The 15,164-nt window shown below is 34.5% G+C and overlaps 1 protein-coding gene across 7 annotated transcripts in view; it reads left to right on the top strand.

Annotated features, from left to right (window-relative positions):
• ASCC3 (activating signal cointegrator 1 complex subunit 3) overlaps positions 1–15,164 on the top strand; it is a 252,280-nt gene that overhangs the window by 104,937 nt on the left and 132,179 nt on the right. For all 7 annotated transcript variants that reach the window (XM_086876632.1, XM_086876631.1, XM_086876634.1 and 4 more), the window contains 2 exons: positions 587–763; positions 3,854–3,925. In XM_086876632.1, coding sequence (XP_086732758.1) covers positions 587–763; positions 3,854–3,925 — 249 coding nt within the window. The remainder of the gene's footprint in view (positions 1–586; positions 764–3,853; positions 3,926–15,164) is intronic.

The raw sequence follows: 15,164 nt of genomic DNA, 5'->3' as shown, positions 1-15,164 counted from the left end.
GTTGTAAAGCACCATTTCTGTCCCTTATTAAATGGAAAGGCATGTAAACCAAACATCTGAGGAATTAAGGATTTAAAAAAAGAAGAAATTAGAGGGAAATGCCACTTACAGAGAGCTAGAATACATTGTCCAAGAGACCGTGGAATCAAAAACCTATGACAGAGAAGTGGCACAAATTAGATTCCTTTTTCTTTCCACTTTCAGAGAATAGTGGTCTGATTTGGATGAAGGAAGAAAAGACACCAAATCATGTTATCATAGTTTTGCCTATAAATTGGACTATCCCTTAACAAAGCCAGTTTTCTGTTGTTGTTCCTCCATGCCAGTTAATGACTAGTTAACCTTTTGGAGGGCAAAAGTACAATAAAATAGAAGGATGAATAAGAAAGATTTGATGGAATTGTGGAATTCACTGGTTTCTTCAATACAGGCTAATCACTAACTCACATGTGTTGTTCACCTTTCATAGAAAGTATTAACTGTTTCTTTCACATTAATGTTTTATAAGAGATGTTTTAAAAACTGTGCTTGATTCCTTGGCTCACAACACTTGGAAAGTGTACAGTGTTTCTGATTTTTTTAATAGGTTGAATCTACACAAAGCATGATTAGGATTTTGGGCCTTTCAGCTACATTACCCAATTATCTTGATGTTGCTACATTTCTGCATGTCAATCCCTACATTGGATTATTCTACTTTGATGGCCGTTTCCGACCTGTACCTCTGGGACAAACCTTTATAGGAATCAAGACAACCAATAAGGTGAGGAATCATGAATGCCAAAGAAAAGATTGCTGTTTGTAGTCTCTGTTTTGATCATGCTTCGTGTATGTGTATGTTTGGGATACTTGTTCATAATCATAGAAGTGGTTTTTGAAACATATTTTCTTTTGTATAAAGATACACGCCATTGAAAGGTGCTTTAAGAATCTTCTTCCTTCAGTTTACCATACTTGTCAGCAAGCCTTGTTGCAGTTGGACACAGTTATTTAGCTTTGCATTGCCTCTTCTTCACTACTAAATTTTGCTTGGTGAAGAAGAAGTCGTCACCTTCAACTGCAGAGTCACGTTAGCAGCTGATTATTCTGCCTCTTTCATTCAGGTTTCCATGTGGTGCATCTTGTTTGGCTGTAAGGATGCATGAGGAATGCTCTAAGAAAAATACTATTTTAATCTGGAGATATATATACATATATATTAACACAACATGCATTAATACTAAAGTTATTGATGAAAACCTTAGCATGCTAAGCTATTAATTATCATACGTGCATATTTGATAGAAACTGTATTTAAAGTAATGCCTAAATAAGCTTCTTTACTTTTTGTGCTATTGCTCATTTCGAGAAGCATTAAGACGATGTTCAGGTATAATATTCTTACTAAAAATCATTAGTGCAGTGACACCTGACATGTTAATTCTAGTTCATTAAATACAGGACTTAATACAAACACTTTACATAGACTTCCCATGCATCTCATTTGCTTATAATTAAGGTTTATATAGTTTAACATCTCAAAAAATACTGTTCACCTGTGATTTAAATTAGTAGAAATCAAGATACTTTCAATCAAAAGTTAGTTTTGTGGCTTAATCAATTATAGTATATTATTTTGCTTTTTGTAAAAATGGACATTGCCTTTCATACTAGGTTATTTAAGTAGTCGTTCCATCTGCTGTGCAGGAGAAGAACTTATTTTACAACTGTAGGGAGATGGTTCAAATCTATACACATAAGAATAGTTTACCATATGTTACTTACCATGATTTGCATATATTAATCTTCATTAATTGCTTTTAATACCTTCACTCTTACTTGCTGTTACTTCCAATTCATCTTTCACTGCTACTTGATTCTAATATTTATTTTTACTATATAGTAAGAAAAGAGAAAATACTCCCTTTCTTCATACTCACTTGAGAATACATGTAGCAGTCAAAAATTTAAAGACATAAATAAATCCTGTAAAATTTGAAATTATTAAAAAAACTAATTTTCTAAAGAAGCAGAAGAGGATGAGGAAATATTAGGAGTTCATATTCTGAATAATTTTAAAATAATAATTCTGAAATGTGGCTACCTGGCTGACTGTTTTGGTAATACCACAGCCACTTCTTTTGTTTTTCAGAAGATTGTCATTCCAATTTCACAGAGCAAAATATATTTTACAATCAAAATATACACTTTTCAGTAGGCAAAACATCGAAGTATTAAGCCTCTCTGAAAAAGGATTCTGTTCAGGATAATACTAATACTAAAGCTGCCTAATTATTGCCAATATCAACATCCTGGTGGTCATCATGAGAGGAGGAAAGCAATGTAAGAAAGCATAGGAACAGAAGCTGTTCTTGCAGACCATCAGCATATGCAGTCAGTGCTGTGTCTATATGCACATTAATGAGCTGCAAGGAGATAGGAGGCTGTTAGTTACTTTAGGTAGAGTCCTTGCCACAGTTTGTTTGCTGAGCATCCAAAGTTTGGAGCTGATTAGCAATTTACAGTCACATGCAAACTGTAGGCAAGCTTTCAAAGGCAAGGACAGCATGATGTATTTATTATGCATAGAAGTTATCCAGGAAAGCTCTTAAAACTCTATGTTGCAATTCTTGGAGCATATGGCACCAAGACTAAGGTTTGACTTCTTCAGTCAAGATCTGTTAATGTCAGATATTTTTCTTTAATATCAGTCTTTTTTCTTTATGCATGTTTATGTTTTTCTCTTTAGGTATAAATGCAAAGTTAATTTTGTAGTATGTGTATGTGTATATATATATGTCCATGTGTCTTTATGCACTGCTCTTGTAAGTTTCTCCTTAATGATTTTCACTTGCTATTATTTGAAAAAACATGTTTGGTAAAATGCTAACCTCTCATTTTAAGAATTATTAGACTGGGTGCTTGTCTCTAGCACACATGCCCATATTTTCCCATCATTTTATTCCTATCTTTGTACATTTCAGATACAAATGTTCTTTTTCCTCTAAAGCTGTTTTAAAGCTGTGTTTTTCAACTTTCATCTATTCTAGATAACGCAAAGCATTAAATTTCCATTTTGAATTTTTTTTACATGACTTGCTCTTGTAGAACATTTCTTTGTGCCAAAACAATTTGGTTATAAGACATGAATGCACAAATGAAGAATGGAATGATTACTATGATATTGGACTTTATTACTTTCTTTTGATCTGTCACAACCTTAATACTAAGGTGCAGTTAAGTAGATACATGCTATTTATATTGCAATGCATTAGAGAAATAGAAAAAAAATCTTTAGGTTGAAGAATACTCTTTATTTCAACTGGAATCCTACTTAAACATTTTATTTATCTATAATTGGAAATTCTCTACATGGTACCCACAATGTCCTCTGTGCATGACCCAGCTATGAAAAAAAATCTCTGTTCTCTATGGCAAAAATACTATCAGTAATATCCTGGAGATAAATAATCTATACATATGCAATGTAAAAACTGTTTTTATATACCAAATAGAAAGCCTTAATTCTAGATAAGATATATTAAATTGATATTTCCTCAATATCTTGTAGAAGAAAGATTCCTTAATATGAAACAGATAAATTAAAGAGCTGGGTTACTTCTCTTTGATCATTAAAAAACACCAGCAAAGTCACATTTTCTATTAATTGCCCTTACTCATATTTTATCTATGTATTTTTGTGGTTTATTTCTGAATTTAAAAGTAAAATTCTATTGTTGGAATGAGAATACTGTAAATTTAATTGCATAAACAAATTTGTCTTTCATGGATCACTCTAAATAGCTTGACATGTAGTAGATAATCCATAAAGATAGAAATTACTTTAGTATGTACTGCAATGTTTATTTTTCAGGTGCAGCAGCTGAATCATATGGATGAAGTATGTTACGAAAGTGTACTGAAGCAAATAATGGCTGGACACCAGGTATTTATTTTTAGCTTACATTCCATTAATGTATTAAGAACATACATTAAGAAGTTAAATCATCACAGTGGTACATTAAGAATTATTATTTTATATGTCACTTCAGAGATAGCCTCTAAGCCTACAAACACTTCATAGAAACAACATGCAAAAAAACCTAAACTGGCTAAAAAGTGTTAGCTTCTAGCAGAGGTAAAAATTCCCAGTACTTTATATAGCCATAAAGTAATTAATGTGTATTTATGTCACTTTTTCTAAAATTACAAGTCAAAGTAGGTCAGTACTTTAGAGACCTTACAACAGGTACACTTAAAGATTAAAAAAATCAAAAATGAAACAATTATTATTCTTAGTGTTTCCTAGATCTTTCAAATTCTAGTCTTTTGTGTTAGAGATGAGAGATGAGTATTAGACAGTGTTCAAGACATGGTGTGTAAGGGCTCAGCATAAGTCATTTGAGATATCCTGGGGTTTGTGTTTTGTTTTCTTTTTAAAGGAAGTAATCCTTCATTTTGCTTTACAGTAGAGGTTTCTGCAGTGAATTTTCAAGTCTGACATTCCCCTCAACTAAGAATATGGGTCTAACTCATTTGCCTGAATAGTTTCTCATTCTAAGGATTGTGGTCCTGAATTACTCCCACACAATGTCTCATTTTTGTTAGAACTTTGCACATCAAGCAGGTATGGCATCTTTTCAAAGCAAGAACAAATGCTAGTGCTCTATGACTCTTGAAGAGGCTTTTCAGTAAATAACATATATATAAAAGAGAGAAAGTCTGTCCTGTACAGTCACACTAAGACTTGTGCATTTTTTCCTTTTCAAAAAAAAAATTCATTGTGTATCTTGAAAGATGAACAGTTGGTTTATGACTTGGGAAGTGAAAAAATACTTCAACAACAGCCTATTAGTCCTCCTGCCCCCACTGTCTTGCTTTAGTTCCGTTCTTCCACTTATCTTCTCTTGTTGATATCAGTTATTGTTGTTACATTCAGAAAATTTTCATGAAGATTACTTATGGAAATGCTGCTGTTTTCTTGAGTGAAGACTGTTAATGAAATTTTTTTAGCAGTACCAAGGGAACTTTTGTTTGTTTTCTCCTCATTGTCAGTTATGCACAAACATTACCAAATTCCTAATATTGAAGTACATTTAGTTTCTTATCTTTCATTCTTGTTTTGATTTTGTTTATTTTCACTTGCTGAAGTGCAAGTGGCAGAGTCTTTAAATCAGTAGTATCTAAGTAATGTATCTTGGATTCCCAGCAGGGAGTCTGTATGCTGTTTTGGCATATTTACTCTACCTTTCTTCCCCTCTCTTTTATTCACACTGAGGAAAAAAGTGACTGCAAACATATATGATATTATTTGAAAAGATTCAAGTACAGCAAGTTGTTCACTTCTAGTAGGAGATGTTTTTGTAGCTTTTCTGGAGAATAGTTTTAGTTCTTGTGCTAGCATCTGAATTTTTAAGCTGCTTTATTTTAAGGTGTGAGCTACAGTTTTAAGAGGTGAAGAGAAGAACTGTAGTCTACTTAATTTTACTGTTTCAGCAAAAGACACTTGCTAATTTCAGTTTCTGAAAACCGTATTTCAAGCCAGTAGCCATATAAGTGTAATTCTGGGTAAAGCAGAAGTGTGGTTTCCCTTGCAATATAAATGTTGGTTTAATTTCAGAACATTTTGCTTAATTTGATTCCTATGATTGTAAATTTTCTTTGTTTGAAAGTGTTATTCTGCTGTGTTGCAGAACTCTCATTTAGAGCATCTAAATAGCAGCCAGTTACACTGGACTTTCCTTTGGACTATTTGATTCATATTGGTCTTGATATTTATTAAACAAAATATCATAACCTGAGATGAATTATATACAAGTACCAGTGTACAGGCTTTGATAATGCAGAATCAAGCACATCAGTTCATTGTCTAATATATAGTATTGTACCATGTGAAATATTGGAGTTTTCCTTTTAATGAGTATGCTAAGACAAATGATCTGCCTAATCATTAGACCAACTGCAGATGTTTGAAAAGTGGGAAAAAAAAAAAGGTCATGCAGATATATCTACACTGAGATGCCTGCCCCATAGTGGAAGATGAATATTATGAGTAAATATGATTAATATTACACTAGAAGTCTTATCTTCAGTGTCTTTTCACAATTTTGAGAATGCCCTTTGTTTCGAGAAACCCATTACCTTGTGTCCTCATTCACCTTAGGCTGTTATCATCATGCTCTGGTGCCTTTCTTAGCTTGTGTTATCCAAAAAACTTGTATTTATTAACATTATATATGTGCAAATTTCATATGCTTTTTAACAAAGCTGTGGTTGCTTCTAAATATATTTCTTAAAAAGATATATTCATATCTTCCCCCCAAATACTTAAGAAAAAATTTCCATAGCTGTTGTGTGTCTCTATGACATTCAGGACATGGTTGAGATTTTATATCTATTCAGGCAATAATGTGTGACAGACATGGATCTCATTAGCAATGCTCCAGAGAGACTAAAATTATACTGAAATGCAAGAAAGAAATACCAGAACTAGAGAAAAATACTTTCCCTCACTAAAGTTGCTAGAGTTAATGTAGGTCTTCCTGTGGCCATCAAACTTTCACAATGTTGTCTCTTTCAAGATTCTTGACCATTAATGTCTTAATGACTTCTATTCAGCCTTATTTATCTACTGTTCTGTTAACTCATTATCAAAGGATTCTACCATAGCAGAACTAAATAATTTACTCTTATGGAATTCATGCTGATGTGTCACTGTCATATTGTAGGTTGCAGTGTGAGGTACACGTCCATGTGTTTTTATTAGATGTATGTGTATTTTCATATTTTAAGGCTAAGATTGGTAGGAGTAGTTGCATTCTATAGGCATGTGTTTTGACAGATGGAGAGAAGCTTTTTATGTTGATTTTTCAACATTCATCCTCTGCAAGACTTCAAGCTCTTCCTGGCTACTGGGAAATTAAGAGTTGGTGATTCAGTCTTTAATTTTGATCCATCTGCTCAAACTAATGAGATATCTCATTTGTAGGCTTCACTTTGAATTACCAAATGCAACTGAAACAATAACATTTGTCTTATAGCACAATTCTCCTCTTGTTTAACTTGAGGAAGTTTGATAGATGGCTTGCCCTACAGACTTTTCTGGGGTTTTTGTTATAGAAACTTCCTTTCATGACTAAAGAAGATCAGAAAACGTCCCAAAGGTTTCCAAGTACTTTTTTAATCAATATGCTCATTTAGAAGGATTGCTAACAATGTAGAAACCTATTGCAAGTTTTCTCTTGCAGATCCTACCACCTAAGACAGCTTTAAGTGAGAACCTCTAGTACTGTTAAGTTTGCTTTTCGGGAACTGTCCTTCCATGCATTATATTAGTTAGTGAATATTTGTTTTCATGTCATACTTAGAATTTGCTATGTTCTGATATAATCTAAAAAGATGTTAAATCTTCCTGGAGTAATTTGCTATTTCAGAAGTTCTATTTCTACCTCTTAATAAACCAAAGATTCTTGAAAGAAGAAAGAAAAAAAAATTCTGCACCATTGGTCAGAAATAGGATTCCATGCTCACTTGCAGGTGGAGTATTTTCTGTCATTTGTGTTCTGGGATACTCTTCACTTGAAGACTAGATGAGGGCTAAGTGGCTGAAAATTATCATTCCTTCAATGTTATTACAGCTGTCTTTTTTCAGACACTCACCAGTAGTGGGCCACATCAACCAAAAGGATTATTTCAGATACAAAGCTGAAGAAAAATTCATGTTTAACAGCCCTTTGAGAAGAGCATCTAATGGCAACAAGTTCTGGGGTACAAGTAGCACCTTTTTGAGACAGCCTGTGGAGAACCTCACAAGATCAGCAAAGACAGTGGCTGAAGATTGCACATGTCAGTATCATTTTTATAATAAACTGAAACATTACATCACTGGCCAGATGTGTGTCAGCACAGACAGGTGTCCAGAACAACCACAAGCCCGGGCTGAAATGCAAAGGGTTCATTTTTTTTGTTACCTCGCTAACTGGAGGACCCTGAAGCAGCACCTGGGCAGCAGAGTCACACAAGGGGCAGTGCAGGCACAGCCTGTCCTGATGGGCAGTGGGGCTGCTGTTGGCACCCATTTACCAGGGGCCCACATGTTGTACCACCATGCTATGGTCTTCCTGTGCTTTTTATGATTTCTGAGCTTTGGTCTCTCTCTCTGGATAGCGATCTCAGGCTTGTCTATGAGAGTGCCTCCAAGTCTCTGTGAACACCTATATCATCTCCCCACAGATATTCTACTTCTCAAAACAGACAGAGGATAAACAGCTGCAGACATAATGTATGGGATTTCCCATAGTGGTAATCTCCAGGCCTAGGCAATCCCAGCTGGAAGGTTATTTGAGTGAATCCACCATCCTCCTCATCATTCTTCTGCTTTTAATATTTTCCTTCCAATAGCCAGTTTAGGAAAATGCATATCATACTGTATTTTTCTTAACAATTTCTGACAATAGCATGACACCCTTGCCATGTTATGATTTGAGAGATAACAGTATTTTTAGGAGTTTTGAGAAATAACAGGATATTTAAGGTTTTGGTTATTTCTCTAAAATATATCATATGCAAATTTTGATTTCAGGTTGAATTATTTTATCTAATATATTGAACTGTGTCTCTCTTTGTTCAGGTCCAGTTGTTTAAGTTACTATTGTAGGGAGTTAACTATTTCTCACTCTGACTCATAAATTCACATCCATTATGTCTCCTTCTGTTACTGACCTTTTGCTGGTTTATCTTACTAGCTTGGTTACCAGGAGATGATCTCACATTTCTCCTGTTGTCCCCATCACCTGTTAAATATTTTTGCTGTTAGGAGTTTGTCAGAACCTTACTCTTTGCTATCTTTTCTTTTTTTCTTTCTTTTATTTTTTTTGGTCTGAGATTCACTCAAGCAAAAAATCCCATAAATTTCTTGTATTATCAATTAGAAGACTTGTTGCTGAAGTCCTTGAAAGCTTTTGAAGGATGTTCTTCCTCAAACTGCAGTCATAAAACTCTTCTTTTGCCACTCTCCCCAGACTGTGCATCTCTTTTGTTTCTCCATTTTCTTGTTACTTCTTTCTTATAAGTGATTCTCTTTGATATTACTTAAACCTTCAAAGGAGATCCTGTATTTTCTTTGCCCTTGGTGTTGTTTCAGCAGCTTTTCAGCAGGTCTTACATTTTCTCTCTGCACCTTATTTTCCTGTATGGCTTTTTTTGCTGACTTTCAAGACTGTTACTCATCTTCAGTCACAGGTATCAAAGTTGCAAGTCCTGGTTCCATATCCAATGCACTTTGCTCCTTTGCCATTTCGTCTGTTTATGACAGTTTTTAACTTGGAGTGCCCTGGACATTCTCTCATCTTCTGAAAGCTCTTCTCCTTTTTAAGACAATGATTCCTGTTTTCCCATTGCTTTTGAGAGTTTTCTGTGTAAGTCTGACATGACAGTATCTTTTCTTTCACTAGCTCTGGTACTCAGGGAAACTCTAGGAACTGGACTTGACAATCCATGAGGGTCCCTTCTGGCTCAGCTTATTCTGTAATTCCTTGGAAGTTCATTTTCTCTCTGAGCTTGGTGTTCTCAGTTCACAGCAAAAACTTGCTGTTCAGTGGAAGTTCTGACACCTTTCTGTGGTTCTGATTGCCCTTGCTGTCTATGGTTCAAGGTGTCAGTACATAAGTACTGAGGAGACATCATGGCTTTACAAGAAGTGGTTTCACTGTGCTAAGAACAGCTTTTCTAGCGGCCAAGGATGACAGGCTGTCTGTTGCAAAGAATTTGGATTTTTGAAATGCTGTATGGTACTGAAAGCCTCAACACAACATCACAAAGGGAATGCAGTAGTAGTAATTGTACAAAATTAGCAACAACTCAACGAAAGCTAATAACTGCAAACGAGCAGAGATACAACAACCCTTTTCTGAATTAACGTGCTAGAAATCTCACTACTGGGATGAAAAATGTGGATGAAAAGTAACAATGAACAGCTTTATACAAACCATCTGTTCTTGTTGATGCATTGTGAGTGGTGATTCCTAACTGCCCATTTGGTGCTTATTTCAGTTCAGTGTTTTTAACCCTTTGAAGAAAGTGTTTTTTCAAGTATATTATTAGTTTCTGAGTTTTTACTCTTCACATTTGAGCTAGCTTTTTAGGTTTGGCTGGATTGTGTTCTCTTCTGCTTTTGCAGTATTGTCTCAACTGCATCTGATTTACCTGTCACAAGCCTTTACCTTCTATATTTTAAAACTAAATGAATGTGCAGAATAGAGCCATGTATAGTTGTAACATTTTTAACTGATCTATGCTTTGGGTAGTTACTATGCCGTTTTCTAGAGATCAAGATTGCTATATTAATTAGAATTTATGTTCTTTATTAAAATGTTGTCTTACACTACTGGTCCACATTTAGTTCATTAGAAATAATTTTGAGGTGCAATACATTTTTTTAAAATTTTAGAATAATTTCCATGAGTCACTTGCACAGATTTTTAATGCTTTACTCTTTCAAATCAGGATTTTTGTTGTCTCAGATCAGAAAAAAACTGTACTCAAACTTGTATTCAGAACTGGCTCTGTGATGCATATTGCACATAAAGCATTCACTTTGTCTGTAATTGTTCTCTATGTACAATAATTGACTTGAACTTTGCAGTACTAAGAAGTGTCATCTTGTTTTTCTGAGCTATCTTAAAGTAAAAAAGAAACAGAGTAGTTAATTTAAATCTATTATATTAAATTGTCAGCAGTGAATTTGACAGGTATTAATTTCATCTGTAAAAATGATGGATTAAATTTCTTTATTATCAGTTTTCCAGCTGTTATTTGGCTGCAGAAGCCGTGTGAAGATAAAAGTTTAATAAGCTTAGTTACTGGAGCTGTTGACAATGCTTTTATAGCCATGTCTTGAGATAAGATTTAATAAAACAGTATTTTCTTCAGAGGTCTTTCTGGGACCTAGTACCTTGAGAATTAAGCTTGTCCTAGTTTTTTTTTTTCCCTGGGTGAAATAGTGTTTGTAGCAAGCTTTGGACAAATAAGTCTGAGAAGTTACGGAATTTATTAACATGTGTTCTTCATCTAGATTGGGTTTTTTTCCTAGATTTTCATTTTAGAGCTTAAAGACTTTATTTCAGCTCAAGTTTTTGTACCTCTGTATCTGTACAGATTGTTTCTCTTTCATCATCTGGTGTAACTTATTTGCATATATATGTGTATATATTGCTTCTACCTTTATATGTGCATGCATATATGAGTAAAAATACACAAATACAGAAGGTAAAGTGACCTGGCAGGACAACTGAATTATGACTGATGATTTTAAATGTTATTTCTCTGTCACTGATTAAATGAAGAATTGAGGTTTTAGATCATTTCCTTTTGCAGTTTTTGCACAATTAGGGCCCATTTTTGTGTGTGATTTCTTTAACAAAATCACAAAGTAATTTAGTGATGTTGCACTATGTTTATGTTCTGCCTCTACATCATTTGTTAGTGGTCTTCATTTCCACAATAACTGCCTTTTCAGCTTTAAGGATACAATAGTTAATATAATATTATGCCTGTATAAATGAAATTCTGTTTCTTACTTTAATTGAAAACAGTATATTGATATTCTGTGCACTTCAAAAAGTGTTTTATACCAGATATTTCATATTATTATCAAATGATATGTATGTACTATTTTCCTCTATATTTTCTGGTCGAATTAATTTGACTTTCGACATATACCTTGTCAGCTGTCTTTATGAACAACTGAGGAAATAGCTGGAAATGGATGCTATAACAAGTTATGTGTATAAAACCCCATAATTCTGCAATTAGGGAGCCTTCTAAATGTTTGTGTGCAATGTTACTATGCAGTATGCTAATTTTTGCATGTATGCTTGTATTTATATAGTAGTTTGTCTGTATATGTGTACTCAGGTGTTCACAATGAATTTAGACCAGATGAATGTAGACCAGAAACACCAATTTAATATCTTCTCATTAATTATGAGTACATGAGGTGTTCAGTTTATGTCTGCAGTCTTGCACAGCTACACAGTATTGTTGGTATTGGTAATTAGAGCTGTTTAAGGTAGCAAGTGCTACTATTTATTCTTTATGAATTTGCATTGGGTCATTAAAGCAAAATAAAAAAATCAAATTTAATTCCAGATGGTCAACTTCTCTATCGCCTAAAATTTTATTTAAATGAAGTTACATGATAGTGACATCCTGAGCTAGTTGGCCTCTTGTGGATGACCTAAGTGTTAAGTTGCAGATTTACTGCTTGCAAATATGGCAAAGGCAGCTTGACCAGTCTTGCAGCCATATGTGATGAGTTTTAGTAGCTCTGTGTTAAAAGCTGTTTTTCAGATATGGCACTGCAGACCTTTAGCAGTCTAGAAGATTGTGGGAAGTTAAGTCTGTGGATTCCTGTCACCTCCACGTTATTTTTCAGTCAGAATTCAATGACAAGGTTAAATGATACTCCAAAAGATACATTAAGCATTGTCAGTGGTTCAAAGCTTTTGAAAATTCTTGCCCTGTAGCGCTGAAAGAAATGGATCTGTGTGCTTAATTTATCATAGCAGTATCAACTATATAAATAAACTACCTTATTTTTGTCAAAACAACTGTAAATTATTACCAAGGCAGCTGTTGTCCACCAAGACCTTGTGTCTGTCACAGACTTTTAGCAGGTGTCACCTGAGAATCCAGCAGTAATGTCATTGGTGGGTTTCAATTAGAAATACACAGAAACATTTTGCTGTAGAAAATAAGGTATTTTGAGAAATCCATGAGGATGGAAAATAAATTTTCACTAAGATGCATCAGGAAATTCCTTTAGACTTTATATTTCTAATTGTTTTCCAGACTATGTAGTTTCTCATTTATGTAATTCTGTGGTATTTCTCTGTGGCTATTGAAAAGCTGATTTTAGAATATGTTACATTTGGGTGGTTGCATGCCTTTTAATCATGAGGTATTTATGATACTCTTATTTAGGCTAGAATATTTTGAGAAGGAATAGGTATGTAGCATGTGGGTTTAGGAGGGAGATTCTATTTGTTCTAGCACAGTTTACTACCATTAACAATAAATGCATTATACAAGTTCTTCATAACTTATTAAGTTTCATATTTAAAACACCGCTTGTCCTTGAAGACAGTTCTTTATTTTTCCAATGATACAAAAAACATGTTGATTAGGCGAAAAAATCTGGATAAAGTTCTGTCTTTAAATCAGTACTGATAAAAAATACATTAGAAATCATAACTGTTCTTTTAAATTTTTGGTAGGTTTACGTTACTGAAACCAGAAGCTAGTGATGACATGGAAACTTTGTTAATTTTTTGCTTAAGTAAAAGTAACAGGAATAGGTAAAAAGATTTCTCCAGTATCTTCTGTGTTCCTTTCCTTTGTTAAAGCTGAATAGAATCTGCTTATCACTACTGACTCCTGGTCACTTTTGTGTATTATGAATGTTATAAATGTGAGTATAAATAGATTTGAAAACATAAGAAGAGACAAGGTGAATATGACAACTCTTAATCTAGAGTGATATTTATTGAAAATATACCATAGAAGCATATTTTACTATACAAAGTCAAAAGAGTTAGTGTCAAAACAGGACAAAGGGAAATGCTTGAAAAAAATTATTGCATGATCTTGTTTTTCTAAAAAAAGATACAGTGAAAAGCTGCTTATAATTTTGAATAATAATTGTCATTCAAGTCCATTGGCATCTGCAAAAATGCAATTGTTAACTGCCTAATGACATATATTTGCATAGTAATAGGCTAGCTATTCTTGCTTAATTTTCTATACAAGAATAGTTATTGCTATTTCTATTTCTATCCTGCCAATTAAAATTCAGAATATTTTCTACTACCTGTAGAAGTCAGTAAAGTATTGTTTGTTTGTCTTATTTTAAATTTGCCCTCTGCTTTAATTTTCACTCTATTCATTTTTCCTCTGCAATTTGTAATATATTTGGCTAACGCTACAAATGGAAGATAGCACAGATCCTATTATAGTGTTCTGAAACAGGTTTTCTTTAATGGAAAATGTATAGAACTGTTGTATAAAGGCAGAGTCATGAAGTTTCATGTAGGCAAGTACTTTTCATTTGAAGCATCCTTCCGTAAGTGCTGCTGCGTGAACACTGGCTATTCTTCAGCGTAAAGGTTTAATGTCATGGGAGTCTCCTGTTGTAATGCTGGAGGCTCAGTGTCTTTTGAAATCCATAACTGTTTTATCCATAGCCTTGAATGGAAATGACACCAAACCCCTATATCTTTTAGTTTTGCATAGTGGCAGAGAAGACAATGTCACATTTTACATGGGCATAGCTGAGTGCCTCTCTGAAATGCCTGTGTACTGCTACATGCAGCATATGGAACGAAAGGGAGAAATTAGGGATCTGCATCCCTAAGTGCCGAACTAAGATGGTATTGAGATCAGAGATGTGATGAGATGTGATGCCTCACATGACTGAGTACTGCAATAGGTGGAAACAGAATCTGGAGCGAGGTCAAGGTTAGGGCAGCAAGAAACTTGCTTGTGTGTGAGAGCAGAGCAGGCAAACCTGGAGCTCTGCCTAGGGATGGATGATGAGCCAGCTGAGAGTTTAGGAGGAGGGTTAGCCAGTATATAGACATAGGAAATGTGACATTTTGCCACAGACACTGATCAGGGATAAAGTAAATGAGGTCTTCTTCAGACAACTGAGAAGCCTCATAATTGTAGTCCCTGGTCTGCCTGGGAGTCTTTACCACCACAATATCTGCTGGAGAGACAACACAGCAGAGCAAAAGCAGTCCAATAACTTTCTGGAGTGCATTGATGATAATTTCCCAACACAGATGATTGAGGAGCTGATGAAGGCTGATGAAGGCTGTGCTATACCTTGTACTTACAAAAAGGGAAAGACAGATTGTGGATCTGAATGCTGGGAAATGTTTTGGCTCTAGTGACCATGAGATGGTGAAGTTAAAGGTTCTACTGGAGAGAACAGGGCAAAAAGTGCACGAGAACACTTTGTCCTTTTCAGAAATCTTGAAAGAATCCTATGACAGGTGGTCTGGAAGAGCTAGGGGATTTTCAGGAATCAGATGTGTTCCAATCTCAAGAACAGTCCATCCTGATGTGCTGGAAATCAAGCAAAGTGGCACAAGACAAGTGTGGATAAGAAAGAAACTCCCAACAAT

This window comes from Cyanistes caeruleus, chromosome 2 (assembly GCF_971803275.1).
Source record: "Cyanistes caeruleus chromosome 2, bCyaCae1.hap1.1, whole genome shotgun sequence".
Taxonomy (NCBI): domain Eukaryota; kingdom Metazoa; phylum Chordata; class Aves; order Passeriformes; family Paridae; genus Cyanistes; species Cyanistes caeruleus.
This window is presented reverse-complemented; position numbering and strand designations above follow the sequence as displayed.